At 36.3% G+C, this 27,188-nt stretch overlaps 2 protein-coding genes across 4 annotated transcripts in view; one reads left to right on the forward strand and one right to left on the reverse strand.

Annotated features, from left to right (window-relative positions):
• Window positions 1-2,238: 2,238 nt before the first annotated feature.
• LOC148676340 (ICOS ligand-like) lies at window positions 2,239-23,986 on the reverse strand. Its single transcript, XM_088606655.1, has 8 exons — window positions 23,849-23,986; window positions 23,517-23,580; window positions 13,923-14,273; window positions 11,614-11,940; window positions 11,260-11,367; window positions 9,150-9,200; window positions 8,316-8,374; window positions 2,239-6,023 (listed from the first exon to the last, which is right to left on the reverse strand). Exons 2-8 carry the CDS (start codon window positions 23,566-23,568, stop codon window positions 5,943-5,945), a joined length of 1,029 nt encoding a protein of 342 aa, XP_088462781.1. The 5' UTR covers window positions 23,569-23,580; window positions 23,849-23,986; the 3' UTR covers window positions 2,239-5,942.
• The window catches only part of LOC148676341 (exosomal polycystin-1-interacting protein-like), a 30,822-nt gene continuing 26,094 nt past the window's right edge, over window positions 22,461-27,188 (forward strand). For 2 of the 3 annotated variants that reach the window (XM_088606707.1, XM_088606716.1), the window contains exon 1: window positions 22,461-22,967. The gene's annotated coding sequence lies outside the window, so the exon portion shown is untranslated. Of the gene's footprint in view, window positions 22,968-24,326; window positions 24,458-27,188 lie in introns of those variants that run through there. The other variant, XM_088606698.1, reaches the window with a different exon arrangement.

Below are 27,188 nucleotides of genomic sequence, written 5' to 3' on the forward strand. Positions count from 1 at the left end.
ACATCCTACGTCCCCTTTCTTTTTTTAGTTATTTTTCGCATTAGTAATTAGTGGCAGGAGGTGATCTAGTTGTATGCTGTGGATATTAGTTTTGTCTTTCTTTGAAAAACTTGTGACTTGCACTGGTTTCTCAGCCCTTATATTAGCCCAGGAATATCAGAGTGATGCTTGTAGTCACAGGACATGCAGACTTGCAAATGTGTCTATGCCCATGGGCTCCTTACTTTTTTTCTTTTGGTACTTTACCTTTGGTTGCTGGTGGGGTTTTCCTGAATCAGTGACTTCACACTTTGTAAGGTCTGATTCTGTTCCTTTTCCCTCCAGAGCTCCTGGCAGATGTATCACAATTCACGCTTGATATCCTTGGTCTCCTCTCAGTCTTCTGTGCTCCTCATGTTCTTAGTCACACATCGCTGGTGCTTGCTTTGTACATTACTGGAAGCCTGAATTTTCTGGATTTTTAAGAACATCTTCTAAAAGCAGAGTTGTGTTTCAGATAGTGATTTAATTGGGCTTCTTGGGGTGTATATGGTCTGTTTCAACTTTATATTCTCTACAAAACTACTGTTCCAGTAAATTCTTTTGCAGTCTGGAAATATCTGCACAGGGAGCCTGAGAATCACATGGTAAGGGTATAGTACTGGAATGGAGCTGCAGGTAGACCTTTGCTGGAAGAATTCACGCTCATCCTCAATGGTCTGGAGCAGCACAATACAGTATTTTAGTATTGGAGCCTCAGTCACCAATCTCTGCAGTTCATCAAAGCATTTATCCTGTTACTTCATCCAGATTAATGAAATTTAGTTTTCCAGATGCTTCCTTAGAGGACCGGTAATGGTGGATAGATTTGTTTTTTAAGTATGTGGACATTCCTGGATAGTAGAGCAGTTCTATTTTGTTACTTCTTTTGTCGATCTTTACTGCCACAACCTTCTCTGAGTCTGATTCAAGACCCTCTTCTGTTAGGGTTTCATGTAAAATACTTCAGAAACTGCATTTTAATTAAATGCATGTGATGCACTTCACCTTGATTTGCACCTTGCATCTCTTCATTGTTTCCCCATGCCATAATTACATCCACACCTTCTAGGTCCTCAAGTATTAAAGTAAGTATTTTAATATTTTCTGGAAAATCTCTGGTGCTGAATGAGGTCTGCTAAATGACTTTCTTTTGTTTTGATATCTTTTAACATGCATAGTTCTGAGCTTATTTTGTCCATTTGCACTTGCCAACATCCAAAAGGTGAATACTGAGTCAACACATATTCACATCTTCTCCTGGTTTGTTTTCTATTCTACAAAACCATCTGTCACTTCCAAACATTCTGTTTTATTTAACTCTTCCCAAACTTTTTCTCCAAGTGTAACTGGGGTTTTCCAAGGAGTGGACAGCTAGCTTTGCATTCTGTTTCACTACTATAGTGCTATAGTACTACAGTACTTCATGTACAGTACACCAGCCCTTGGAACACAACACCATGCATTTGTTGCAACTGTTGGGTCTTCAGATGCTTAGGCATTTCATTTCTCTTTCAGAGTATTTGTAATCCGCTGTGAAGTCTTTGCACTATGCTTTTCTCTTTAACTAGGCTCATTGTCCTTCTCTGAGGATGTCTTCTGGACCAGTTGTACTTTGTTCCCTGTCATTCATAACAAATAAGCACAGTGACTTCAGATCTGTAGCTGGTCAATGATTTTACATCATACTTGCACACATATATTAAAAATGTGGGAAATGTTATGTTCTTTATGGTATAAAATGCTCTGACTTTTTTTTATCAATACAGCTATCTTTTGTCTATTATTATCTTCAGAGATTTAAAATGTATTCTATATTTCCAGTGCCTCACCTCCTTTTGTGTATTGTATTTATGCCTTTCCTGTTTTCATCGCCATCATATCATGTACAGTATTAATGAATTATAATAAAACTAAATATAATTACATTTTCATTGGCTCTTATTGCCTCACCTCTTCTACTTTTTTTTCAAGATAAACAACATCGTCTAGATTGATTTTTCCTTTTTAACATACGTATGGTAATAAATGTAAAGTAAAAATACATCAGTACTGAAATATTTAAAGATTTGTGTATTATTATCATGTATATTATAGGTTTTGAAATACTTCAATATGCTTTGCGTCGGGCCTAATGGCACCTTTTAACAGTGACTATATTCACGATATAGCATGGCCTCTCGTGTCTTATTGCTAAAATAAACAAGATCCGGGGAGATATTTTTGTGCAACTTTTTATTGATTATGAAACAAGTTGGAAACAAACATGACTGTCTTGATTTGACAGATGTAAAAAATATTCTCTTTTGCATTTGTTCAAGTATACATTCCAGTATTCTTAAAACAAAATTCAAGTACAAAATACAAATTCACACTTTTACCCACCCCATAGTCTTAATTTGTTGGTGCTTTTGCATTGGCTAGGAACAAGAATTCTCTGAACATAGGAACTAACTAATTACTGGGTGTTCAATTTGTTTTTAGCCTTGTGGGTCAATGTCCAGAGACTCAGACTGGGCCTACCTGAAATTCTTGGTACAGTGAAATAAGCACCTCTCTGGAGGTGTTTTCGATTTGGATTCTGTCAGGCAGAGGGGGAGACAGTAATTCCACTATTTGAATGCCTTAAAGAGCCAATATCTTTTGTTCCAAAAAACCCAGCAGTATACTGCTACAGCTTAAATAAACTGACAAGCCTTTTTATAACTTGAAAAACATCTAGCCATGTAGACTTACTCTTAAAGTTTCAGTGACATGGGGTGTGCATTTTTGCGGCTAATGTACATTATGTCTTACGAAGGAATGGTAGAATGCAAATGGGAGGAAGTTGTTCAGCCCATCTAGCTTGTTTGGCTGCTTATAGACAATTCATACCAGGGTCTCATCTAGTTGTTTTTTTTAAAAAGACAGCTTCAACAGAATGGTTATACGTTTTGCTCCATACGCCCACAGCATGTTGTGTAAAGAATTGCTTTCTGATCTCGGGTTTAAATTTACTTTCCCATAGACTTGATATTAGTCACTACTAAAAAAAAATGCAATTACATCAACATTTGTTAAAAAAGTGTCAAGATACCAGGACTGTAATCAGCACAGTCAGTTCTCAAAGACATCCCAGACACATTTAATTGAAACTCACATCTTTAAAGTCACTAAAAATGCATCTTTATAAAAGGAAAAGGTTAACTTCAGGCAACTTATGAGAGAAATTTGTAGCAGCATGCACAAATTAGCAAAGTTATTTTTTGAGACCACACTACTTGATTTTTAACCACAGACAATGGACAGTTTCAAATTCCAATTATTAGTGGTGCTTCTCATTTAGCAAATTGCAGTACTGTACTAAGTAGGTGGGGTAACGGCTTTATTTTCTTCCACTTCTGTTCATTAAAGTACTCCACATTCTGCACACCAACATCATTTTCTACATACAGTGAATTATATATTCTATATATATGATCTATATATCATTTTCAGGGATTTTAAAGTGCTCTTGATCAATGCACTCTTCATGGTATTAAAAGTCTCCTCAATGCAAAACCTGCTTTAGATGTATGCCAAGGTTGAAATTAAGGTTAAGGTTAATATACAATATGGTGAAATTGGCTTGTATACAGTGAAAACTATCTCTATTACCTATTTAAAAACTCAAATGGAATACAGCTTAAAAAGCCAGACCTCAGCAACAATAATACAGTAGTATGATTTCTAAAATAACAAATTTAGAAATTGTTATAAAATCAACTAAAATATTCAAATAACTTTGTTCATATTCATAAATAGGAGGTAGATACAAAATTCCTATGGAGCAAGTGGAACACATTTGGACAAAGCAGATATATTAACTATAGGTTGAAAGTAGCCCCCAAAAATATTCATATCCTGATCCTGGTGACTTCTGATCCTACAGATTAATCACTTCTGTCCTTCTTACTAAAGTGGGACTCATTTAAATTGAATTGGCTGTTCTGTGCGTACCTGTGGAGAAAGATACAGAAGCACCCAACTTTGTTAAATGTTGATGGTTACAAGTACATTTGAAATAATACATACCCTCCTCTTTGTGGTTCACTGGAAACTACTGGATTTGTGTTGTGTATTTACTACTTATTCAGTCATGGAGCAATGAGCACCAGCAGCACTGGAGGGTAATCCTGGGTGCCCTATCTAAGTGCCAACAATTACAACATTCCCCTTGGGAACAATACAAATATATTCATACCAGGGGAGACAAGGATGGGCTCTAGGTCATAAGCTGATGTGGTTGGGTTATGGAAATGATCTACCTATGAGTTATGGAAACATGCAAATGTAAAACCAGTAGTGGAAAGAAAAGCTGAGAACTATCACAAATACCTGTAATAAATATGTGGTGATTTTTAAGCACAAAGGATCTTGTCCTGCTAAAGTAAATCCCACAACAGTCTTGCTTATTAATAACAAACTGTAAATTCAAATATTCTGATGGTCAGTAAAAAAGACTTTGAATTCTATTGACATTTAAACAAACAGCAAAATCCAAATGCAGAAAACTGAATTTCTTTTGGTTTTTAAAAGGAAATTTCTGTCTTATGTAAGAGGTTATATCTATAAATGGGAGGTTAGCTTATATCTCTGATATTGCTGCTCCTTACATGCAGATTCATGTAAGAACTCTGCCCTTTCTCACAGATAAATGAAAGATATTCCCTTGAAACTGGAACAGACATTAAAACTGCACACAAAACTGCCCCAAAAAAGCAAACACATAATAGTAAGAGACAGCCAGCAGGATGAGCACATCACAGAATACCAAAGGACAGTAGACAAGTGTCCTTTGCAAGACAGCAAGAAACATATTCCACAGTTCCATGCTCCCTTGCAGTCAGTTTATTAGACTAGATAAATTACACCAAGAGGTTTGCTCATTTTGACGACAGTCTTATTTCACTTGTTAATGCATTTGTTTATGTGTAGCTAACACATACACAAAATAAATTAGAGCAATAAAAATAGAAAAAAATATGTTTCAATATTAATTACTAAGAAGGGTTCTTAGAGTTAACTGTATGTTTTCAATGTCTTATTTGAGCTGCCAGAAAACTGGCACATTAAACACAACACAATCTGCAACACACTTCATGTTTAATTGGCATCCTAAGTATATAGCCTGCCCCACATAGGTGTCTGTTGACTAGAAGTACAAATTTTGAAAAGTCTTTGTTGCTGTATCATTCGTGCCTTGGAAATTACCCCGCCAGGCCCTTGGGGTTTTCCAATCCAGAATTCTATCCAGTGAAATAACCAAAGCTTTCCCATAACCTTTCTGTTGCCGTGTAGTTCTTCTTTTCTCACTAAATCAGTCATTCTGTCACCCTGAGGTGAGGTTCTTTCTTCAGTTTTCATATTAGTATTAGATTTCTTCAAAGAAGAAAAAGCAGACCTTCCCTTCAACATTATTCCACATCGAAAGGGCAACAGTCGAGACTTGTTGCACCTGGTCCTCTACAGGATTTAAAGACAGTACTCAACTCTCTCAGCTGTCCATTGTTTTGTTTCTCCTGGCAATCCACATTCCAATAGAACCTATGAGAACAGAAATTCCAATCTCCTCCACTCACCACTGAAACTGTGCAACTGTGCAGAGCACCATGAAAGTCTCTTGAAAACTCAATCTGATGTTTTTTTTTTCAATGAAGGAAACAACAGTTTTGATTGCAAGTCAAATGTGGCTCCATGTCAAGGATTTGAAGGAGTGCCATATATATAAAAAGAACAACATTAGTCTGCAACAAACAAAAAGATTTTCCAGTTGTTAACTTCAGTTTTTTTGTTCAGTTTCCAGATTAACCCTCGAGAAATACTGCACAGTCTGAGCTTGCATATCCGATGTGGTTTTTTTTCTCAGCACAGCTGTCCCTCATTTTCACCATCAAGAGTTAAGGTTAGGTTTTCCTTTCTTCTTCTGTGTTCTCTGTTATCCAAGGGTGCTCTTCAGAGGCTATTAGTGTTGGAGGTGATTGTTTCTGTGGAGTTAAGAAAAAAAAGGAAACAAATCAATACCTAATGCTCTAAATGGTTTTTGTTTTTATTTGATATTAGTAAAGTATGCACTCTCTCTGTTTTGTCTGCTGCCTTCATATCAGCTCTCTCCATTCTCTGATTGCCCTAGCAGAATCTACTAATCGCTTCTTCCACAGATTAAGAGAGATTAAGAGCCCTGGAATGATGTATTTCCATTTCACACCACTGCCTGCTGCTCGGTGAGTCTACGTGCTCAAATGTGTTGAACTCAATTCAAAAGGAAGTCTTACTTGCTGTACAATATTGTGTAGAATTCTAGTCACCATGATGCTTAAAGGATATTGCTACCATTATCTAAAATGCATGTAATATGCCGACAGTCTAAAAGAATGCTCCCTCTTAAGTTTCAAAGGATATAAAAATCCTTATCAAATCAAAGTTAACCAAAGGAACTTATTCAGCATGGAACTAGAACCCGGGAGCACAAACATAAATTAACATGCAATGCTGTTACAAAGAATAGAAAGCACTGCTTCAGACATAGGTAGGTACATGGAACAATCACCAGCCATGTTGCTGAAGCTGATTTCTTCATATTTTTAAGAAAAACTTGGATGAATTCCCCAGATCACATAGCTACTAGTACCACAGTTCAAAAGAGTCAAATTTCCATTTATTTTTTCATAAAATCTCATGTATGGCATCTTCTTTTGTAGGTAATTTATTGTGCTGTTCTATTTAATGTCACACCTTTAAAACAGGTGCTCTGTGTTAACCACAGAAATTATAAAATAATAAATGGAAATTAAAATCACTTTATTAACCCTTTACAATTTCTTGCATTAGGAATTGTCTTTTCACATTCCCCATCTTGCTCTCCATGAGACACACAGACAGAGAGAGCCTGGGTTCAGAGCACAGGGTCTGCCATTGTACGGTGCCCCTGGAGCAGCTGGGGTTAAGGGCCTTGCTCAGGGGCCCAACGGAGTAGGAATCCTCTGCCAGCTGTGGGATTTGAACCGACAACTTTCAAGCCACAGACACAGATCCTTAGCCACAGAGCCACTGCTCCACCCCATTAATACATTATTGTATACAATATGTATTACATTATAAAAATACATTATAAAGCATTAATTATAATGTATAATTACATTATATAATGTAATTATATAATATAAATTACAGTATATCTGTGACTTTTATTGCCTCCCATTGCCTCTGATAAACAGATAAAATTCCTGATTACAATGTTTTTTTTTACATTTCAGGTTTTCAAGAATAGAATATTGGACAAAGGAAAGAGCAAAATACAGTAATATAATTTTACAATCCCCACAAGCCAATAATTTGAAAATAACAATAGCTACTTAACACCTGACTTTTACGAGAGCTTGTAACCTTAATAATTTGTGAAAATGGACTATAAACAGTGGGTATCTCATTTTTGCTGATTATATACAGTATATATTTAATTAGGCAATTCTTTCTGTAAGACTGACTAAAAAACAGTAAAGAAATAAATTGAAATTTCAATAATTGTACTTGCACTACAGGGATTTGGGGTTAGACAGGTAGGCCACTGCTGTAACAAGGCAGGCCAAGGCAGGTAATATTAAACAATATTAAATATGCCCTTTAGTAATCTGAGGTTCAATAATTGTTTGACTTCATTCATCCAACTTAGCAGGTGGAACCAGTCCAAAAATGATTCATCAAGAGATGTTTACTAAAACTGTAAGTTTAAAGTGGCTTTAACATTTAAGCTCTCACCTCAATGTACTAAGTTTTCACTGAACATCACAGTCACTGTAACACAGTTTGCATTTTATTATTGCACCAATGGACAACTGACATGGTTACACTATGTGATGTGAGGATGTGGTATGTTTGCACATTATTTTTATCAGCTTTTATTACTTTTCTCAAAACATCAGAACAGCATTCTTTTTAGATGACTGAGATGCACATAGTGTGCAAAAGTCATATCTATGATATTTTAAATAATCATAGTAAGGATAAAAAATACACCAAGAAGGCAATTGTTTTGTTTTTCTAAATTGAACAGGCATTGACTTCTTACATTTATAATGGAAGTATGTCACTGTGAAACAAAACACTGAAAGCCTGTAAATTAATGTATTTACACAGAGAATAGCTGTAACTGCAATTTGAATAAGTAAAAAGGAGAGTGAAGTAAAAAGTGATTGTTAGGGTTGGTTTAATATCAACTACAATACAAGAAGCCTAAATGGTTCCCATATATTTCACATGAAATAAAGTGAAAAACCTACTTGATTAGGCGGTGTCTTCGTTAAATGCTGAGATGTGTGGTTAAGCGGGAGGCCAGACTCTAAATGGGGAGGAAAAATGATCAAATTAAAATTAATTAATCTGATATATTCTTATAAATATAGTTTTGGGATTAAAGAAGTACTGTGTTTGTACACGTTTTTGCAAAATATTACATTCTGGAGTTAAATAATATTCACTAAAAATGTACACCCCATAATGAATCAATCACAAGTGACAGAAAAGCTCATCATAACATGTTTTTATGATGGAAGGGACTCTCCTGCTTGGCAGTAAGTCAGCCAAGTCCAGAGGTCAGCTGTTTGATTTCTGGATGTTGAAGCCCACCAAGGCTGGTAAAAATTCAGCAGGGGATAACTGGCACCCGCCTCCACAGAGAACAGGAAGACCTGTGAGAGAACAACTTTCAAACTAACTTCACTCTCTGCACCACAAATCTCTGAAGTCAGGGATACAGGTTCAGATGTTCAGGCACTTTCAACACAGAGCAGTGCATTGTGAGAACACCAAATATGGGTGAAGTAGCCTTTCCAAATTATATCACAGACCTCACTGATGACATCCAGATGTCATGTAAAAAGCAATGCCACACCACATATCCACTGGGATTGGATAAATCTACAGTTGTGGCTACAGTAAAATACTACAGATAAAAACTGTCACTGGCTGATAGTTTTCTGGTCCAAGATTTTGCAGGGGTTATCCTTTTTTAGTGCTCTGGGATGGCAAATGGCCTATGGATTTCCACAAAAAAATACACAAAAATACCAAAGCAACATATTTGAGGTAATCATTTTAAAAATGAAAATCTGTACCTTCATCAGGATTCATATAATTTGATTTTCTGAGGCACTGAAAAATGTTTTCTAGAAAAGAAAAGTAAATAACAGTGAGAGGATGAAGTTGTAAATTAACTTTTTCATATATCCTAATGCCTGCTTCCCCACCTAAGATTAATATCTTTTGAAGGCAGCACCTAAGAATAAAAATATTGGTAAAGTGCAGTTCGGACCACCTGAGCATTATTAAAAAGTAAAAATGCATACTATAGTGAAATATATTGAAAAAGAAAATTGAATACAATTAAAATGCATTTAATCCATCATCATAAATTACATTTATTGATATATACTGTACTTAGGTAAAATCACGCTTTTGGTGCTTTCAGTTTTATTTGTGGTTATTTGGTTTGTTTTTGTTTGGTTGCAGACATAATCAAGAAAAAGATGTCCGGCCAATGATTTAATTCATGATGATGAATACATGAACTTCAGTTTGTTTCTGCAAAGGTATTTGCATCTTGTCCTTTTAAGGACTATTCTTCACTCTTTGAATCAAATACAAATGCTTCACTGATTTATTTGTGTCCCTGGTACTGTATGTGTCCAGCATATTTATGTTTTAGGTGAGCATCATGGTACAACTCAACTCGGCAATGGACATTCAGTCAATAATGAACTGAAAGTGCTGTAGTGATTTTGCTATCAACACCAGTCAGCACAGCGTAAGGGCAAAGAGCACTGAGAAGTGTGCCAGCGAATTTACAGTGTGTGTGGTGGCTTGTATTCCCGATGGAGGTGTTGCCATAGCTCTGTGACACACAGAGACCTGTCTCTCATGTCTGTTTGTCTCTCATTGCTCCTGGTGGCAGGTTCTTACAGTCTGAATGAGAAAACCAATGTCCAGAAACAGAAAAGGCTGACATTAACATAAAACTCACTGCCTTCTGCCATTCTAAAAAAACTGGTATTGTTCTAAAAATGAATATTCTTAAATATTAATATTAATATTAAATATTCTTAAATGTACATTCAAGGTTTTTTTTTAAATAAATCTTTTACTGAGGTACTGTAGCAGAATATTAAATAGACCAGAACATAGATTACTGTAAAATGCTGTGTCATTGATTCTTGTAGATATTCACATACTGTACGTCCATGAAGATATGGAATAATTCAGTGGTAATTTAGCAAAATATGGAATCACATTTCAACAATCACATAGGACACATCTCTGTCCTAGAGATGGCATATATGAGCTTTGTTGAGAGCATCCTGCATTTAAGACAGTTTGGTATGGAAACCTGGGGTTGAAAAGCAAAACCAAACTGTCCAGGATTGTGAAAATGGCAAGAAAAATAATTGAGAAATAGACGCCCCTTTTGTCCCCTGTACAATTAAACTGCACAATGAATGGATGTAAACATCTACCCCCACAACCTATTCATTTAAGTATTACATAGTGTTGTTGCGATTTCATTTACTTTATGTGATTTTACGTGACTTTTATGTTTTGCTTGTGTGTTTTGTAGAAGCCAAAGATACATTTCCATAGTAGTGGACAATAAAGTACTTATCTATTTTCCTTCCATCACTGTGGTTCAAAAGCTTGAACGCCCTATTATGGGCTCTACTTCTTTCAGTTACTTATCCTTGCTTGTAAACCCGTGATGTTGTCTGAATTGTCTCATGCACTAACATGCTCACTGAGTCTTTAATTTGAAGAGGGTGGGTCACTCCTAATAGACATACTATTCTCTAATCTTTTGGAAGGTGTTATAATGCTGTTATTATATATGGCTCATATCTAAGCATCCTAGTCTCCTAATTACCAAAAGGTTTGATAAGAATTATTAGAATTCATTTTTGTTTATATAATCATAAAATCACCCTCAACAATAACCTATAGGTATATTCCAGTTCTCTTAAGAGGCCTATATGTCATCTATAGTTTATTTTTGTAAAGCCCGTTACTAAAGGCATTGAAACTCTTAGACAACCCTAGTGTTTCACAATTAAAGTGTAAAGTAAAACATCACACATTTTTATATTGTTTCCTTTTTAAACATGTAAATTAATGAACATCTCCATCCGTTTCAGATACATTCAGATACAGTACATTCAAACAGGAAAGTCCATCACTTACGTTTACTGAAGTATTTTCTGCTGCCTATCAATCCAAGAACTATAAATGAAAGAATTACAGGCAGACTTATCCAGATTTTGGAATGTGAGGAATCCTCAGGGGGCGTCTCTAAAACAAAGTAATAAAAAAAATCATAATGTCATCCAATTAGAGTATTACATCCAGTTTCAGTTCTGCTATTTTTTCTAAACATGTCTAATATATCAAAATTACAATACTATTTATACAAATCTTGTATTTTTGAATGAATTTTCTGAATTAAAAAACAGGAACAGAAGTTAGGGGAGAATGGACAAAAGGAAATGAAAAAGAAAGAGCATTTGAACACAGATGGGCACAAAGTTTTCTTCTCACCCTGTGTATCCTTTCTGGGGTCATCACATGTTTTGGAAGGAGAGGTCTTGTTCTCTTCCAGGATTTCATTGATAATGGAGCAGCTGGCCGTCATATTATTTGCTTTTGTTCTATTGATAGTCACAGTGCTGATAACCGACAGCAAGCTGCTCTCCGGGTCCTGAGTGAACTGAGTCTCAGTTTTCTCTGGCTGTAGCACGGCTCCTTGGCTGTGAATGGTCCAGTTGACAGAGGGCTGGGGATACCCTCCCTGGGAAGTGCACACTAACTTTATTTCCTCTTCTTGTGTGCAGGTCTTTACGGTTAAGGCTGGTACACTGAAGCTTCCTACAGAGGAAAATAATCATAATTAGTATTATTAATTTAAGTAAAGCTTACAGGCAGTCGGGAGTAAGGAGAGTAGGGGAAGGTGCAGTCAGAGGAGCAGAGGGAGCCCACAGTGAGAAGTGGTGGATTAGACAGAGTGGGAGGCAAGGAGAAATATCTTGAGAGACTCTGAGAAGGCCACTGGCACTCCTGAGCAGGAACTAGTCATCTTTCCAAATAGTAGTTCAGGTGGGTAGCTGCGTCAGCATGCATAGGCAGCAAAGGAACAAGTACTATGTTTATTCCATGCTGAAAAAAGGAAGAAGAAAGAGAACACAACGTTTCGGCCGTGGAGCCTTCTTCAGGTGTCAAGCATATTGATGGAAATGGAACTGCTGTAGATTTAAAATCCAGCAAAACCTTGTAAGCATAAACTGGTCTGTTAATGTTGTCTGTCCAGATATCCTTTATCATACTGATTTACTTTTGATATAGGCAGTGGCCACCCAGATGAAGGGACAACATCCCACATGGGACAGTAATCCATGACAGTGCACATGTGAAAACCAGAACAACAATTTAGAGACTCTCCACATAGAAGACGCCCAATTCCAGAATCAAACCTAGAGCACAAGAGTTGCCATGGACATGATGCCACCCAATGCAGTTTAAATGCTTTGAAAACAAAACAAAATTTGATCGCAATATAATATACAACACACAAACACATGCATTTCTCTAGATCCTTTATAGAGAGCACTCTCTGAACATGCTGTCAAAACTCTTCCCTGCAAATAATACACATTCCTCACTATATTACTGCTTGCTTTGCTAAAATGATGTTTATTAGTTTGCAGCCGGGTTTTGTGAATTTTCATCTTACAGCTGACGTGTTTATTTTTACAGTTATCCTAAAAGTGATACAAATGCACAATGATGATGATTTCTTCTGGAGGTTTTTCATCTAGTAAAAACAAAAAAAAATGTGGTACACACAGAAAACATTTTTATAATTCCAGCAAAACTGCCATTACCTACAGTGCACAAATGGATGTGAACACATGCAGGGAAATGTTGTATGTCTAAAAGTGGTTTGTATTGACACGTATCAAAATGGTGGGCTCGATTTCTTTTGTCTGCTCAGTTCACACTTCCACCTCTGTATTCTGTCACAATGAAGTTAGCAGATATTAAGAAGATATTTAAGGAATTACAAGAAACAAATATGTATTAATTCTAAATTATGCTTTGATATTTTAAAAGGACCAAGGCTTTTGTTCAGGAAGCTATGTTGCTTGGTCTATTGGGTGCAGAGAGGTACCAGCAGTGCAGCACTCTAACTCTGCACATTACATGTACTGTAGTATGATTAATTGAATCCTGCAAAATCTTTACAATATGGGTGAATCTGTGATGATTCATCACACCTGAAGAAGGCTCCACGTCCGAAACGTTGTGTTCTCTTTCTTCTTTTTTCAGCATGGAATAAACCTTACATCTACTTGCATCTTTCCAAATAGGTGTCTAGGAAACGTCCCCAACCACTAACTATTATTATTATTATTATTATTATTATTATTATTATTATTATTATTATTATTATTATTATTATTATTATTATTATTATTAATAATAATAATAATAATAATAATAATAATAATAATAATGAACATATCAATTAAGTCAAATAGTTATCTCTGAGGACTGTTGTAGTGGACATACATTTGGGCTTATTATCAACTGTTTTATAACAATTTAAAATGAATTTCAATATGACTTCCATATATTTCAATTTGGAATATTTCAAAGTGCAGTTAAATGTATACTGTAAGTTTACATTAATGTTGACACCCCTGATTTCTAACAACTCTGCAGGATCACTCAGTCAGAGCTGTCAAGCCCAATTCACTCTGTCCTCTCATAATTAAGTACTGCACGCTGATTGTTGTTTTCAAATGTTTTAGTTTTAGTTTTTGTCATTTTGGCGCATTAAAATAACTTACCTGCAACACGAACTTTAATTTTGCATAATGTCTTCATGTTGCCTTTCTCCTGAGTGAGTGCAATATACACTTCATCATCTGTTGGTTTGACAGGAGATAGCTGTACAGAAATATTTCCCTGCCTTAATTCCTTCAGGAAGAAGCTTGTTCTATTTCTATATTCTTCAGTAACATGTTGCATCTCCTCTTGTCCTTTATTGAACACATGGACTGTTTTGTCATTCTTTTCCACTTGCCAATAGACCCTCATTTCCTTCAAGTCAATGGGCTTTTCTGTCTTGTAAACACAGGGGATGATCACTGGTCGGCCGATGATTCCAGTGACTGTTTCCTCATGTATGTTGCACATAGCTTTGGATAAAGTAATACAAAACAATTAGTTAACCCAAATACATTTAACAAGCCAAAACACTATGGCTGCCGTCACATCATCCAGGTGGATGCTGCACATTGGTGGAAGGGATTCCCCATGATCTGTAAAGCGCTTTGAGTGGAGTGTCCAGAAATGCGCTATATAAGTGTAAGCAATTATTATGATTATAAATGCAATTTGACATTAAATGGTCAATTTGACCTTTTTTTTTTGCTGATCAAATGGAGCAAGCAGATTGATGGAAATGGAACTGCTGTAGATTTAAAATCCAGCAAAACCTTATAAGCATAAACTGGTCTGTTAATGTTGTCTGTCCAGATATCCTTTATCATACTGATTTACTTCTGATATAGGCAGTGGCCACCCAGATGAAGGGACAACATCCCACATGGGACAGTAATCCATGACAGTGCACATGTGAAAACCAGAACAACAATTTAGAGACTCTCCACATAGAAGACGCCCAATTCCAGAATCAAACCTAGAGCACAAGAGTTGCCATGGACATGATGCCACCCAATGCAGTTTAAATGCTTTGAAAACAAAACAAAATTTGATCGCAATATAATATACAACACACAAACACATGCATTTCTCTAGATCCTTTAAAGAGAGCACTCTCTGAACATGCTGTCAAAACTCTTCCCTGCAAATAATACACATTTCTCACTATATTACTGCTTGCTTTGCTAAAATGATGTTTATTAGTTTGGAGCCGGGTTTTGTGAATTTTCATCTTACAGCTGACGTGTTTATTTTTACAGTTATCCTAAAAGTGATACAAATGCACAATGATGATGACTTCTTCTGGAGGTTTTTCATCTAGTAAAAACAAAAAAAAATGTGGTACACACAGAAAACATTTTTATAATTCCAGCAAAACTGCCATTACCTACAGTGCACAAACGGATGTGAACACATGCAGGGAAATGTTGTATGTCTAAAAGTGGTTTGTATTGACATGTATCAAAATGATGGGCTCGATTTCTTTTGTCTGCTCAGTTCACACTTCCACCTCTGTATTCTGTCACAATGAAGTTAGCAGATATTAAGAAGATATTTAAGGAATTACAAGAAACAAATATGTATTAATTCTAAATTATGCTTTGATATTTTAAAAGGACCAAGGCTTTTGTTCAGGAAGCTATGTTGCTTGGTCTATTGGGTGCAGAGAGGTACCAGCAGTGCAGCACTCTAACTCTGCATATTACATGTACTGTAGTATGATTAATTGAATCCTGCAAAATCTTTACAATATGGATGAATCTGTGATGAGAACAGGTAGCAGAACAGGTATGGAAGAAAGAGCTTGAGACATGCCATAAAAACACTAACCCACAATCTTGATCTACGTTCCAGAAGTGAGCTTACAAGAGACACAGAGCGGATTCTGTCTAGGGAACAGAATGGTGGACTTTATTTTTATGGGTGACAACAGCAAGAAAAAAATATTGATCAAAATCTGAATCTGTTAAGCTAGGAAGTAAATCAGGAGATTCAGACCCTTATAATTAATAATGTAGATGGCACCAGAACCCTGACAAGAACCCTTATCAAGTCAGAGTTATGTAAGCTCCAGGAAATTAAGCATTATAGTACTTAGTTCTTAAAGCAAGAAACAGCAAGAAAATGCCAGCAGCCATATCACCCTGCAACTCACACCTGGCAACCCACTGAAGCTCAGCAGGTGTGAGCCTGGTCAGTACCTGGTTGCTAAGGTTGCTGCTGGAAGAGGTGTTAGTGGGGCCAGCAGGGGGCGCTCACCCTGCGGCTCATGTGGGTCCTAATGCCCCAGTATAGTGATGGGGACACTATACTGTAAACAGGCGCCGTCCTTCAGATGAGACGTAAAACCGAGGTCCTGACTCTCTGTGGTCATTAAAAATCCCAGGGCGTTTCTCGAAAAGAGTAGGGGTGTAACCCCGGCGTCCTGGCCAAATTTCCCATCGGCCTTTATCAATCATGGCCTCCTAACAATCCCCCTCTATGAATTGGCTTCATTACTCTGCTCTCCTCCCCACTGATAGCTGATTTGTGGTGAGCGTTCTGGCGCACTATGGCTGCCGTCGCATCATCCAGGTGGATGCTGCACATTGGTGGTGGTGGAGGGGAGTTCCCATTACCTGTAAAGCGCTTTGAGTGGAGTGTCCAGAAAAGCGCTATATAAGTGTAAGCAATTATTATTATTATTATTATTATTAAAAATAATAGGTAATGTAAACTAAACTCTGTTCTCCAGGACTCTGTAGCTGAGCAACACCTTCCTGATTTCTGAATACAGAAAATCAGAGTGGAGTGTTGTGTTCAGGCCTCTGTGGTTTGCATTGAGGAGACAGAGGTGAAACTGGGATTTCCCAAGTGGTGTATTGGGAGGGATGACAGAGCGCAGAAAGGGAAAGAACACTACGAACAGAGTGAGCATTTAAGAGAAAGAAAGTCACTGCTAGAAAACAATGACACTTTCAGTGTTATGTGAGGGAGTTTTACAGTTTACCGCCTTAATAAGTGAACAACTGCTCCAGAATGTAATGGAGATATTTCTGCCCTGCCTTTCTATGAAAAAAGAAGTTTCAGGAAAAGTTTTGTCAAAAAAAGTAACATCTATTCTAAAAGATCCTTGCCTTAGTCACAGGGAGATAAACTATCGACCAACTTGCTAACCTGTAAATGGATGCCAATATAGAAAAAACATGGATATGGTGAAAAAAGAGCCAATGCAGGTATCTGCATACATAACATACTGTACATACCATACGGGGGAACTGTGTTAATTAATTCTTACAACATGATGCAGCTCTATCTTGAAATGTGTGCTCCCTGCAATGGACTGCTGTCCCATCTGAGGTGTATCTTGTTTTGCACCTGTTGCTTGCTGTGGTAGGCTCCAGATCTCCCACTTGATAATAAAGCAGTTAGAAAATGGATGGATGTTTCAAGTGGTGGCTAGCAGTTGTGTTAGACAGTACCATTCCTCTACATCAAACAGTCTTCTCTTACGTAGATCCTCATTCAAGATGCACGTTTCTTTTTACTGTGCTGGTAGAAGCATTTCTGTTGTTGTGTTGACCCAAGATGTTCCTACTTAATCTTCAGCTTCAGAAACCGTCTTCCAAGGCTCCAAAGAGCTCAGGGCAGAAGAGAGCAAAGGTTTTGAAAATACAATTCTCATCCCCTTTACAAATCATTATTAAAACCTATGTTCTAAACTTCCAATTAATATTTATAATGGTCACTTAATAACAAAAAGGTCATCCCGAACAAGCTAAAGTAAAACAACATTAAATAACCTAGGAAAAAAGATTTTACTAACATATAAAAACATGTAGACACTAATGTGTAAGAATTAATATTCCTTCTTTCATAGGGTAGATATTTGACCTTTAAACACAAAGGTATTTTTTAATGTGTTTACAAGGTAGCATATCACAATATTTTGTAATGTTAAGTATACTGTAGCTTAGAAGTTCCCAGATTCTGAAAAGATGGTTTGCAATGTCATCAAAACTTTGTCTCATAAATGGCTGTGTGCTAGGTTTTGTTTTCTATTTTCAAAAGGTCAGGGAAGTCCCAAATGAGCGATATTAAAAGTTTCCCTGCTCAAAATCTGAATATTCACTCACTCACTCATGTGCCTAACCTCAGGCTTTTAAGCTTCTAAAGCATATGATTTAAAAGAAATTGCTCATATCTTCATTAAAGTAATACGAAAATAGATTCATACTTCCTGCAAGACAAAATTTGTGTGGTTATTCCCTTCAGAAGAGAAACCTCAGTTTTAGCTAGAGTAATTCTCTTGGTTAGTAGGATTTAATCTCCTGATTGCAATTAATTTATCCACACAAATCTATATCCTTTTTTAAACAGTTGCTTAAAATATTAAGCAATACAAATCTGAACACAGTACATTCTGTATTCTAATCATGTTTCAATGTAGACTGCTTACGGTATCATTGTTCTATAGCGTAAATTATTTTGATAATTTGATTTGCATTCCACAGAAAATGAAACTAAAATTGTTGTCTGGAAGGACACTAATTTAAAAGTGTCTGTTTTTGTGGGACTAATAAATCCAAACTTAAATCAACAGATAGAGGCAGAAATCTACAAAGACAGTCAAGCATTCATTCGTTTCTTCATTAAAAAGTTCATGACCAATTAACTTGGTAATTTCTCTCTGTCCTGAGAACAGGCACTAGCAGAAACAGAGAAACGTCCCAAACTTTTTTTCTTGACCAAGGCAACATACATGAATAACCAAACAATCAACAATGGTTTATTCTTCTCAAAAGACAGAAATGAACAGGCAGGAGGCCCGTCGTACCTTCAAAATTGTATTATTCAGCAGTCTCCATATTCCAGGACACCAGTAAAGCGGAACTTACACAGAGCAGACACAAAAAGCTGAACAGAAAATGTCTGATAAACAAAATACTGTGAACCTTTAATTCTTCTGTGGGACACAGAAAGCCACATACAGGTCCTTTCTCAAAGGACCAAGAATGCCCAGCCCTGATTTTTCCTATATGATGATCCATATACTCTGGAAAAATTTCCTGTCTTGTTTCTTCAAGAGAACTTTAGATGGTTTATGGTTCATTTTTATAGATGTTTCAGGTTTTCATGATCCCATCATATTTATTCTCTACTGAACAAGCTGGATTGTAAATCAACTACATTGTGCAGTATTTGTCGGACACTGACAATAGATGCATCACTCTAATCCAATGCCAAAAATATCTAAAACTATCGGTACATGAAAACTAAGGAGCTGTCCAAGTAGGTGGATGCGTCAGCACGCGTAGGCTGTGAAGAAACAAATAAAGGTTTACCCCATGCTGAAAAGAGAAGAGGCGCATAATTTCAGCTGTGGAGCCTTCTTCAGGTGTTCTGGTTGACAGGTGTCCACAGCTGAAATGTTGTGTCTCTTTTCTTTTCCTCATGGACTAAACTTTGACCTGTTCCTAAGGAGATGTGGTTTCAAAGTAAAAAATCTAAAACTCATTAATATTAATTTCATAGTATATTTATAAATGAATAAATGGGAGAATTGGGAGTAGGTGCCAACAGTTGCTTAGACAACTACTCAAATCCAAAAATGAAATCAGAAATACACTTCGACAAGTGTTGACATAGTTTCATGTGATATTGTCTTCAAAACTACTTCCTCTGGAACCCAATCATACAAGAATATGTAGTTACAATATGACAACAGATAATATACTAAAATACCTAAATATTGTTTGTTTATAGGATAGATAATGCACATGTATTCTTATGTTTAAAATCTCATTACATACAGTAAAAAAATTGTGACATAAAAGGCTGAATGATTTTTAACAAATTAACTTGGAACTGTTGTTCTGTTGTACCATATGTTCGAGGTACAAATTCTAAAAAGAAGTAAATTAAAAAAATAAATATTGCACTCTTTATAGTAGTTAACAGATTAAAACTACAGAAAAGACAACATAACAAATCTTGCATCAGAATAAATATTAAAAAACAGTCTATTAAAAAATAAGAAAAAAACTCAGCCCAGGAAATCCTGAGTTTGTCACAGTGGCACTAGCAGGAGCATGACACAATTTCAGCTACACCCATTAGACAATTACAGCCACACCCATTGTGTATACTGAATTTCTGTTTGTTGTGCCAGAAAGCCTGGCAACCAGGGGCAATTACTCAACAGACCCAAGAGCTCCACCTGGTTCAGATTGTTGGTGGAGTTGGAAATGGAGTTGGAGTCCAGATCAACCCAACTTCTGACAATTAAATGTTGAAACCCTTCTTCAGCCTCACTTTTTTGTCAATGACTCTTGCCTTTAGTTAAGATAGTTCCTAAACACAATGTTTGTAAATTCTATTTTTATAAAGTCACGGAATTTATCAACAGTGTGTCCAACAATGAAATGCTATTACCCTTCTCATTTTTTGGAGTGTTCCTATAGTTCATTCACATCACAACTTCTATGAAAATCATATTAGATATTTTAAACTTGAAATCTGCAGATGTTATACTCTCATACATTACTTTAATCATCCTTAGGTTTCTGGGAAGTGTATATTATTTTAAAATAATTTTAGAGCCAAAAAAGTTCTGTCAATAACATTTACAGTATTAGGGAAACCTGAATAACACTCAAAAAACATTGTAAATTAAAAGTAGGGCCTCAAATCTGGGATCACATTGATAGTTATCAGTAACAGAGCTCTAGAATCACAGTGAAAGACATCAATGACCGTGAACTTGCAATGTAGTGACAGATATTACTAAGAGAGAGCTGGCATTGCAGTGACAGATATCAGTAACAGAGAGATAGAGTCAAAGTGACAGGTGGCATCTCAGATATCAAGAAACCTAGAGCTTGGACCCAGCTGAGAAAAAAACTGTTCCAGAATATATGACCTGCCATAAAATGCAGGAGGGTAAGGAATTTGCAGTTCATCTTGGAAGAGAGGGGGACTTACACAGTTCATGTTTTACAAGGAATAAAAAGAACCAAAAGAGCTCCTTTGAAACCTTTGAAAATCCTCAAATATCCAAAAGAAATCCCAGCACATTACACAAAGACTCTTGTTAATACTGCAGGGAAGCCATCAGTCTAAATGATGACACAACTCAGATGTGTCATTATTATTAGAGACCAACCTGACCTGATATGGCAATAATGATGTTATACTGGTGTCTTCCGGAGATAGAAATAAGAGAAAAGATATCAATAACACTTAACGTTTCAAGATTCTTTTTCCAACTACTGCTGACTCCACCACTCTGTTCCTCATTATCTCTCCCTTTGCCCCCTGTGAAATCCTCCTCTTCCACCAGACTTTCTGTACCCCCTCTCATTTCTCCTAACACCCAGAGCTCATTTGTTGTCCTCCCTCACTCCACTCAGTGCTGGAGTTACTTCCCACAGAAATAGTTATCCACAGGACAGCTCAACCCCCTCTGCCTCCTGAAGACTCACCTGTGTCAGGTTATGCTATTTACTGCTTGCTGTACTAATTCATTGTGAGCACAAAACAAAGAGCAAAAGGGAGTCTGCATTTCACCTGGGTTGCACTATGTTTCTAACATTGTTATGTTGGCCCTGTTGTACATTTTTTCACTAAATTTATTATACTAACTTCTAATCATGTTTGCATTTTTGGCCTTAATGAAAAAAATTGTAAACACTTTAATTGGCCATGGATCATTTGACAATCTGCTACGTACATAAAAAATACAATAATGATGATGAAGGTTAATAAGAATAAAAACTACAAAAGATACGAGCTCCATTAATTAGAGATCAAAGATTCCAAAAAAGCCCTAGCTAATGGACTTATCTCATTCACTGAAACCCAAGTGAGTAATAAATTCTTCATAGCCAAACCTACAACTACCTTTTTCATGAAACAATATGGCATTTTAGATAACAGAATGAATAACTCTTGCTCTCCAAATTACTAAGTAATTACTAAGTACTAAACATCGAGTTTTGAGCTAGAGTTTTGGGTTAGTTAGGGTGGATGTATTAACAAAGGATTAAATTGATGAAAATAGTCATTTATGTATCAGAATATGAAGACTAGAAGAACATGACATGTCATGTGCTTCCCCCCAACACAACTGAATAGGGTCACACACCCCACATCCCAGGTTTCCACTTTTAATATAGAGCTTGCAACTTGAACAAACCACATTAAATTAAAAATAATAAAAACTGCCAGGTCTTCAATCTAGATAATTACATTTGATGGTTTTGAATGTCTTATTTCATCGCATAACAACTAGCTGTAAAATATTTTCAGACGACGATGTCAAAATATATAATATAATAATTATGACAGTTTTAAAAACTCTTAGATAAGCCTCTAGGTGGCAAACAAACTTTACAGCAGGATTATTTTGGAATAAATTAGTAGTATGTGTTTAAAAGTGTTGTTTATTTTTCAGACACACACACATATATATATGCTTTATATTATAAGCAATTGCTAGGATTGTTAGATGGGTGATGCTTGATTAATATGGTTCAGTGAACTGCTGTGATGCCATTGTACCCTCAAATCAGAGGAATTATGGGAACAACACTAAAGCCAGCTGTGATGCCTATAAACACAAAGCACATGGATACATAAATCTGTATCTGCTAATCCTAGTGTAGGATACTTTCCCCTCCCATTTCCATCTGCTGCTGTAGTTTCACGGACAGTTTTGGTTATTTTTGGTTTGGCTGGGTGAGGCCTTAGAAAAACCATATGACGTACTTTGAAACAGAAACTGGTCCATTTTTTTTCTCCTGTCATTGTCCATTGTAATGATATTACAGAAACTACAGATACACCAACAGTGTATAGACTGTCATGCATAACAGCACATACTGTACGTTATGTTTATGCTTAGAAAGATACTTCAATTTATAGCCAGTGGGTTTCTTTTGGAAAGGGTTTTACATTCGGTCATGAAACACTAGTTTAGTAAATTCCACAAATATGACAGAGTTTCACTCTGTAAAAACATTCCACCTTCCTGGATACAACTGATACAGCTGCTTTTCATTGGACAGTTGTTCAAGACTAACCAATCGTTGCATTTAATCAGACGTGGGAGCAGCTCCAGTAGAAAAAGCACTACAGGATTTCTACTGGATTTCTAAAATCCCTTCCTGAAAATTTGAGGTGCTCAGGTAAGATGTTTTACCATTTATTATTTTCCCCTGTATGGCTGCCCACAACAGATAACAGTGGGTCCTTGGACTCAAATAATTCATTAGTTTACATTAGTATTCTCTTTGCTGGCAAAATGCACAAATGCTCCAAACCAGTTCTACCTGTCATTAACACTTTAGAGTGTCCATAAGGGGAAGTGATGAAACAATGACATGCTCTTAAAGATGTGAATTAAATTACAAAAACCCATAAATATTATTTTCAAATAATAACAGCTGAAACACAAAGAATTTTTATTTGCACAGAAGTTTCCTTCCAAATATTTGGATATAAATAGTTATATAATAGAATGTCCTTTCTCAGGAAAAAAAACTGTGTTGAGATTATACAACACTTATATAGTTATAAATATAAACCAACACTTATTTATTTATGACCTGACTTACTGTATGACCTGAAGCAGATCTAGCAACCAGAGAAATAACACATAACAAACAATACACAGAGAACAATTTGCTTGTTTATGTTACTGCTATTAGAACAAAAAGGAAAATGAAAAGGCTTACCGATGTGTAGAAGAACAAGGTAAGAAAATTTTATTTCCATTCTGGGAAACATTTTCTTTATTTTCTGAAATGAAAACCAGATGGATTTTAAAAACAGTCTAAAATTTACTTTCTAATCATGATAGCAATGACAATAACAATCAGTCTCAAAATACATATCACACGTTCTATGTCTGTTGACACTAAAGCTATATAATGCTCTTTATATGGGAAAACCACAGATTTGGAAATGTAAACGAAATATTCTACTCCGAAGAACGCAAATCTAGATCCTTTTCCAAACACATTTTCAAAGGCAGGGTAGGGTAAAAGGTACAATGTAAGTCACTTACTTCTGCGTCCTCGCAGCTGCCTTGTTGTTCTGATTTAATTTTGTTTCCTATAGTCCTCTCAATTGCTGAAATTCAGGAAATTCCCATTCAAGAAAACACCTTCTGCTCTTGCTGGGAGACTCTCGATTTGTGGCCCATCACATGGAAAACATAGCTTTAAATGATGGTATGAAAAAGGGGAAGCTGGTGAGGCAGTTACAGGAATAACTTCCAGTTTCAGAAGAGTTTCACATTCATGTGCGTTAGGGGGAATGAATCAAAGGCTACATTCCTTCTCTCTCTTGGAAAATGAGAACATAGTCGAATACCATTGGAAAATAAAGTGAAGAATAGTAAATAAAATCATCAGTTAGTTAGTGGTTGGGGACTTGACAAGGCAAGGCTGTTTCCTCTCAAGTGAAGACAGACGAGTGCTGTTACCTGGATGATGTTCCCATTGTTTCTTAGACACCTATTTGGAAAGACGACTAGTTCCTGGTCTCCTTACTCCCGACTGCCTGTGGGCCTGAGCACTGGACTCAAAGCACCTTCACAAAACATCTCTGATTCAAGCAGGACCCAGGACTGTCTCTCAGCTCGTAGTCTATAATTCTCCAGTAGTGCACTACGGTAAAAAAATGCCACATATCTTTTTTATGTATCATTTGTCATATATAAACGTAACACGCCAATTTGGTAGTTGGTATCTAATTGATCCAAGGATCTCATCTAGCCATTTTTAAAAGAAGCAAGATTTTCAATGAAATAGCTGGGTAGTCTGTTCCATACTGTCACAGACCTTAGTGTAAAAAAAGTGTCCCCTGTTCTCTGTTTTAAAAGCACTACCATGTACAAAAGTTTCCTCTGTGTTATGACAGTGCTTTGTTATGTTTTACTTTCCATTAGTATTGTGAAATAATCTTGCACTTATCTGTTGTGACTCCATTCTCTGTTTTGCACAAATTTGTTTGCTTTGCTTTGTAATAAAGGGTGTAAGATTTGTGCTGTACCCTGCAGTGTGTTAGGCCACTTTATTCAAGCAGCACACTCAGTCTACCATGTACTGTGTGTGGTTGTTGAGTTACACACAGGCAATATTTAGGGACACCAATTAACCTAGCCAGCACATGTTTCTGAAATGGGAGAATCTGGTGAAAACCAACGTGAACCTGCAAAGATAATGCAAACTGCATACAGAAGCCTCTTCAGTCCACAGGCAATACCCCCTAACCACCATGCTTCTGTGCTGCCCATGATTTCTGTCTTTTTATTGTGTAATTAAACTTTATTAAAGGCTTCGGACACATAAATATTAGTAATTAAATGATAATTCTAGTAAAATAAACAACGACTGTCTAGGGAATCATGTTGAATGCACTGACGAGTACAGACCAAGCAGGAAATTAAATGAAAAGATTTCACAACAATTGTTTGACATTTTTTTAGTGATTAATTGTATTGCTTTGCCGTTTATTTAGCCTTTTTAGTCTACCTATTGTCAGAATGAATCTGCACATATATGTGAGGATGTAACAGCAGTTCAGTGCAGTTCAAGTCCAGTGCTGGAGAACAGGAGTGTCTTCAGATTTTCAATCAACCTCTGCTCTTAACAATCCATAGTAATTAAGTTAATCTTTACCATAACTGGACTATTCAGGGATTTTCAGCTCCCAATTATTCAGAGACTTATGCAACCTGCTGGAGCCTGGCCACCGAGGACTGTAGGTGTGCGCTTACTGCATGTTTTACATTTATAATTAGTAACATTTTATAATTAAGAAATTGTAAGTATGTTATCAGTATTGTCTTCAGAATCAGTATCAGTGATCTTTAATGACCACTGAGAGTCAGGAGCTTGGCATAACATCTCATCCAAAAGATTGTGATAACAGTTAAAAAAGTAAGTTTTCAAAATATATTTTATAAATAAGGAATTCCCAGTAATTCAAATAGCTTCAAAATCTGCAAACAGTTCAGAATTATCATTGCATCTTTCTGTGACCATATCACGTCAGTAATTGTGCCTACTGTACTGAGAACACAGAGAAAAAGGAACACATTTTAAGGAACTAACAATTTTACTTTAAAGGCTAAGCTGTTGATGCAAAGCAGTTTTGCGTCAATATAAATGCAAAGGAACAAAATCCTGATGTCATCTGACATTATCGTCACAAAGAATCTTTTTTACAACTAGATTGTACAAGAGGGCTGGGTTTAAAATGGGTTACAAATTCCAACTCACCTTCATTCAGCTTTTCACCCAGGTGTTTCAAGTCCCAATGGAATTTAGCCAACTGGAAAAATAGGAATTATCTATGAGATTAAAAAATGCCAAATCAAAAAGCTCTCAATTTTGCCTCCTGAGTAGCAGATGAGATATCTTTAAATGAAATCTCTTTTTTTTTTAAAAGAAGCCAGTAGAAAAGTTTCTGCTGTGTAATTCCAGAGGTGGAGAGCGTGAATGATCTTTTTCCTTTCCTTCACTATCCTAAATCTAAAGTGATCAAACTGGGACTTTCCACATTTTTACTGCAGTCTTGGCTCAGATTCCAAAGATTATAACATCATTGGAAATTCCAATATCCAGAGTGCTTAAGTCATCCTCCTTCATGAAACTCATTTAATCATCAATATCCATTCAGAATTAAGGCTTCCTTAAATAAATTAAGGAATTGGCAATTACAAATTAAGGTGCTAGTATGTGCTTGAATTCACATGCTAAGAGAACTCTGGTTTCTTTAACTGTTTCTAAAGTGGGCCAAGCATTTGAGAAAGTTCCCCCCCAGTTCCACGTGGCTTACAGGAAGCAGAACAGAAAATAGACACTGCTCTCTACAAATGTATTTATTTTTAAAGTGAAAAATGACTTCACTCTTTAAATTAATATTCACCCTTAGTTTAAATTTGACATTTCATTACACAGGAAACATTTTTCGTAGTTGTGTTTCCAAATGTGACATAGTAAAACCTCAAACCGAAAAGTAAAAAGCGATACTTTAATGATTATTCTAAAGCCTTCACTGGTTTTTAAAAACTTTTGTGATCCCTTAGCCGAACTGTACAGAAAAAGTTTTTTTCATCCAGACCTGGGGTGCTGTCTGTGTGGAGTTTGTATGTTCTCACCTCGTTCACGTGGATTTTCTGCATTTGCTCCACTTTCCTCCCACAGTCCAGAGACATACTGGTACAGTAGCTTAACTGGCTTCTGTGAAAATTGGCTCAGGTGTGATTGTGTGTGTGTTTGTATCTGGCCACCAAGCACCTGTAATATCTGAACACAGTGCCTTCATTACCCTGATCATTGCTATTTTGACCAAGAAAAGGTTCATTCTAGCAGGGCAGCCCATCCAGATGAATGTGA

Source organism: Lepisosteus platostomus, chromosome 2 (assembly GCF_059453375.1).
Source record: "Lepisosteus platostomus isolate fLepPlt1 chromosome 2, fLepPlt1.hap1, whole genome shotgun sequence".
In the NCBI taxonomy this organism is placed as follows: Eukaryota; Metazoa; Chordata; class Actinopteri; order Semionotiformes; family Lepisosteidae; genus Lepisosteus; species Lepisosteus platostomus.